This window comes from Hydra vulgaris, chromosome 08, assembly GCF_038396675.1.
Source record: "Hydra vulgaris chromosome 08, alternate assembly HydraT2T_AEP".
Taxonomy (NCBI): domain Eukaryota; kingdom Metazoa; phylum Cnidaria; class Hydrozoa; order Anthoathecata; family Hydridae; genus Hydra; species Hydra vulgaris.
In genome coordinates, this window is record NC_088927.1 from 2,380,001 (window position 1) to 2,385,437 (window position 5,437).

A 5,437-nucleotide genomic window follows, 5' to 3' on the forward strand; every position below is an offset into this window, starting at 1 on the left:
AAAAAATAGTTAAGTGTCGCCGAATATTTGGCTGCCAAACATTAAGTGCTAGGCCGAGCGCCTAGGCATATAATTGGTATTCCGCAAAATCACTACTTGTGATTGTATTCTTACAAAAACCTACTATCTGGTTCTATGCATACAGTGTAATATCTTTTTTTTAATAGATCTTTGTTCTCTAATAAGCTTCCTTATTAGAATGTTTGTATATTGTTATAACTTGTTTATTATTTTTGTGCAACACTAATGTAAACCTATACCTTCTTTATTTTCTCATAAATATTACATAAATATTTAAACTTTTATAATTTTTTTAAAATAGAATTAATAATAGGAGATTTAAAATTAGCATTTATTCAAGTATGTCTCTGCTAGAGTATTGAACAATATTGTGCAATTATGCTTACAGTATGTAAACAATATTATGCCAATATTGTTTGCTAGCCAAGTATATGTTGAAAGTTCAGTAAGTAACAACTCAGTACATGTACCAATGAACTCAAATATGTTAGCTTTTTTTTATGTTCCTTACCGCTAATCTTTACAGCTAATCTTTACCGCTATTCTTTACCGATAATCTTTACTGCTAATCTTTACTGCTAATCCTTACCGCTAATCTTTACTGCTAATACTTTGTTAAATGTTGTCATAACCTAATTTTATAATTTTCTATACTTAGTTCAGTTAATCTAAATTTTATTTAATAGCCAAATTTTATTTATAAAATGTAACCTTATATAATCATTTTTATTATTAAAAGTTTTTTTTTTACTATCAACTTGTTACTTATTTAACAGTAGTTGAGAAAAACTATAAGAAAATAGAGGAAACTATTAACAACTGATGTTGAAAGGAAATATTATTTACAATTGACATTATATCAAAGTGTTTTCTTCATTTATATTTGTTTCATGAGCAACTATTCATTTATTTTGACATCGAGAGATGCATACCATAAAAATGTAAACAAAAGGAACAATTGCTTTAATTTAAGTTATAATTCTTTCTCCTATTTAGACATTTTCAGATCTATTTTTGTATTTTTTTGGGTTGTTTCTGTTAAGGTTGTTTTAAGGAAAAAAATGCCTAATTTTTCTGAAAACAAACTTTAGAGAAATTAACTTTTTTTGGTCATTTTTATGTCTTTTTTAAAATTAACTTTTTTTGTATGAAATTTTCATAAAAATCATCATAATATTGAGTTTACTGGGGTTTGCATTTAAACTTTTAATTTTAAAACATATATGAAATCCAAAATATCCATATATAAAAAACATGACCTTCAAAAAAACATGCACGACATTTAATGATCTCTAATGGAAATGACATCAGCAAAAAATCACTTATCTCAGACACTTTTCATTGTATAATAAATTCTTGATTTTCGTCAAGCATTTATACTACTTAATTATTTCAAATAATTATTTGCTTCTTTTATAGTTAAAAAAGGCAAATAAATCTTATATATATTATGCATACCTAATAAATGTTTATAAGTGAAAAAGAATTAAAATAAAAAATTTATGCATAATTTTCTATTGAAATTATGCTAAAACAGCTGTTCAAAAATGTGCATTTGACAAAAGCCACACTGGAATTAAATAGTTTTAAACATATTTTGTACTCCTCCTTTTATTCCCCCCCCCCCCATTTTATTAAGGACTCGAGAGTTAAAGCATTAATGATAACATTTTTCTTTAAAAGCAAGACATGTTTCGCGCATTTAAGTTATTTATTAACCCTCATGTCTTTTAATATGTTAATATTTATTATTATTAATATATTAGCATCAATTAGTTAATTAACAAAAAAAATATTCTAAAAAAAAACGAAAATAATAAGATTTGAACCTGGAGCGCAGGTACCACAATCAAATTTATTAACCACTACACCACATAATAAACTCAATAAGTTAATAAAGTAATAAGTTTAAATAAAATGAATTTGTTTTGATATTATGGCCTGCTGCTTTACAGCAGCAAGCTATAAGATAGTTAACTCATGTACTGAAACCCTCAGCAGCAGCTTATTTTAGTGTGAATTCACCGTGCTTATCTAAACATGCATTTATAGTTTTATACATTTAAGTTTTACATATATGCTTTAAAGCTCTGTGTGTGTGTGTGTGTGTGTGTGTGTGTGTGTGTGTGTGTGTGTGTGTGTGTGTGTGTGTGTGTGTGTGTGTGTGTGTGTGTGTGTGTGTATGTGTGTGTATGTAATTTCTTTAAAAACTACGAAAATGACTTTAAAAAAATCATTTTCTTACTTTAGGATTTTTGATCTTCGATCTTCATCATTATTAAAGCTTCTGAACCTTTTAAGTTTAACCTTGTCAATACTTTTTATCATTTTTTATCATTTTTTTCAAAAACTTCTATTGTTCCATTAAAACATACTAATTTGTGTATCATATACATTGCAAACAAATATATCCAACAATCTTATTAATTTCTGTCCTTATGAAAAACATGAATTAAATAGAAAAAAGATAAAAATGAAACTTTAATCAAAAGTTTGCAACTATTAATTATTGAAAACCCTTTATTTTTTTATTCTAATAAAAACCATTAAAAGGAATTAAAAAATATTAATATAAACAAATAATGAATAATAAATACATTATTTAAACTGCTGACCCATCAAAAGTTGCTGACCAATTTAACAAAAAAATATGCATGAATATAATGAAAGAATATAACAAGAACAATAAAATGATGATCAATGAATATATCAATAAAATGATGATCAATGAATATATGAGTTCTTATAACATCATCCTGATGTTATAAGAACTCATGTCCAAAAAAAATTGTTTTTCTTAATTTCATAGATATAATGTCATAAATAAATACTTATACTATCACATGTGCGGATGCATTCTAGACCATAGAGAATACTACTTTGATCCTATAACCAACATAGTCACTTAAAACATCTTGAAATTAATTATTGTGAGGGTAATTGTGAAATTATTTATAATAAAACACAAAAGAAAGTTGTGCTTTTTATTATCAACTTTATTGTCTTTCTTTTCTCTATTAATTTCAAATATGTTGTTGATTTTTTTTTTAATTGTTTAGAATAGCTATCAAATAAAGGTGGAAAATAGTGTTTTTTATTGTATTATTAAGAAAAATAACTTCATAAAAATGCAGACAAAAAAAAATCCAACAATAATTTGAAACAATTTGCACTATTACACTTGCTGAACCTTTTCCATAAAAACTAATATGCATAAATAAACACAATATTTTTTTAAATATTGACAAGAGAACTACAGCTTTATGGAATTAACTGTTTAGTCTTGATCTTTCAAATTTAGTCTTGCTCTTTCAAACAATAAAACAGTAAAACAATTTGTAAAATACTTTATGAGTGTATATATTTACACTTCTGATAGCAGATTTGCAAATTAAATAAACAAGCTAAACCAACAAAAGCAACAATGGGAAAAAATTATGCTTAAAACTTTTTATGAAGATTATCAAGACAATTATCAAGATGTTTTCAGAGATTAAAGTAATGACAAATGTTGGATTTGTATTTTGATAAAAATTTTTTACTCAATTGTAAGACTTATAAAATAATATTTTATAAAATTTAAAAAGTTCAACTTACATATCATAAGAGAAAGACCTTTCTAAATCACGTGATTTTGCAGCAAATCTAAAAGTCAAAAAGGGGATGAAATATTTGGCATTAAACAAGCAATAAACAAAAAACACATAGTACTTTTCATGGATAGTTATGTATGCAACTCTGGTAAAACATTAATGAATTGTATAAAGATATAAAACAACAAAAATGTATTTAAATCTTATAAAACCTTCATTAAATATTAAAGTTACTAAAATATAGATTGTTAATGCACTGATTTTAAATGATTACAATCAAACTTCTGTTCTATTTACAAGAATTAATAAAAATCAAAGAAGACGAGACAACAAACATTTTCAGTTACAAAAAAGACAGACACATAAATAAATAAATATAGAATTATTAATCATTTAATCTATTTCCACACCAAAAACAAATACTTTAACATCAAAAAGCAATAAATATAAAACAGGCAGTTTCAAATTTAAATAAAATACTGGAAATTTTGTTTATTATATATATATATATATATATATATATATATATATATATATATATATATATATATATATATATATATATATATATATATATATATATATATTTATTTATTTTTTTATTTATTTTTGTGTCTTGTATATGTAGATAAATAGATATAATACATATAACATATATAAAACCCAATAATTTTCATTTTAAGGTATAATTTATTACTTTTTCTTCATTATTTCTTTAGGACCAGAGTCATAAATTACATCTTCTCCATGACTTAAAACATGGGTCTTCTGACCAACCTTATATACTTGTTGGTGATAGACAGTGTTACATTTTAGCATCTCTATTTTTCATTAACTAACAATAATTAATTAACATGTGAAAATCCTTTTAGTTTTTCAAAAAAATTTTGAACTTTCTTATTTATGAAGAAAACAACATATTTTTTTGTAATAATATAAAGTAGTTTTTATTATACTTTATCAACTTTTACTAAATTAAACTAAATTTAACTAAATTAAAGTAAATAATTCAAGTGGACATTTATAATCTTACGATCTGGTTTTTAAAGCTTAAAATAAGTTATCTAAGGAATTTAATGACATTGTTAAATTAAATTAATTTTCGTTTGTGTTGTTCAAATTATCTGTTTAAATAATATTGTTTTTACATTAAGGAAAGTAGTTCACATCTAACTATGTCTGTCTATGATGACCAAAATACTCAATATACATTTAAAAAAAATTTAAATATAACAATGCATTTGTATTAAACTAAGCAGTATATGCAAATTATTAAACATAACATCACACAGAGATTCTAAATCTGCGTAAGTTTTTGTAAAAAAATTAAATAAAACAAATATAAACGTAAAATAGATATTGATTTGAAACATCTATTTGACGCATTATAACAACTCATTGGTATATTTAATTCCATGGTAACTAAAAACGTCAGAATATCTTTTTTTTTTTCATTGTTAAAAACGTATTAGTAAAGACGTGGCTAATTAAAAATTCCTATTAGTAACGGGGTTAAGCTATATTAGCTATATCTCTAGATTTAAATTTAGTCTTTAGTAACATAATAATGTTTTTATACGAAATTCTAATTCTTACCACTGTTTACAAAGACTATTTGCTTATTACAAAATTTATCTAAATGAAATTTTTTTATTAGTTTGATTTTAGAGCAGAGTCATGCTTAAGTTATTAAATATGAAAACCTAATTTAACAATAACAACAATATATCACGAAAAGGTTTTAAGGCACTTGACATACGTATATAAGATCTTTAAACATGTACATAACCTAATTATAATGTTTATATAAATTTTATGGAAAA

General features: G+C 23.7%; 1 protein-coding gene across 6 annotated transcripts in view; it reads right to left on the minus strand.

Annotated features, from left to right (window-relative positions):
- LOC100205867 (ankyrin-repeat and fibronectin type III domain-containing 1) overlaps positions 1 to 5,038 on the minus strand; it is a 42,837-nt gene extending 37,799 nt beyond the window's left edge. The window contains exons 1-2 of one of the 6 annotated variants that reach the window (XM_065802277.1): positions 4,312 to 5,038; positions 3,619 to 3,666 (exon numbers count right to left, since the gene is read on the minus strand). In XM_065802277.1, coding sequence (XP_065658349.1) covers positions 3,619 to 3,666; positions 4,312 to 4,433 — 170 coding nt within the window. In that variant the 5' untranslated portion in view covers positions 4,434 to 5,038. Of the gene's footprint in view, positions 1 to 2,266; positions 2,476 to 3,618; positions 3,667 to 4,311 lie in introns of those variants that run through there. The other 5 variants (XM_065802278.1, XM_065802283.1, XM_065802282.1 and 2 more) reach the window with 5 other exon arrangements.
- Between the last annotated feature and the right edge of the window lie 399 nt (positions 5,039 to 5,437).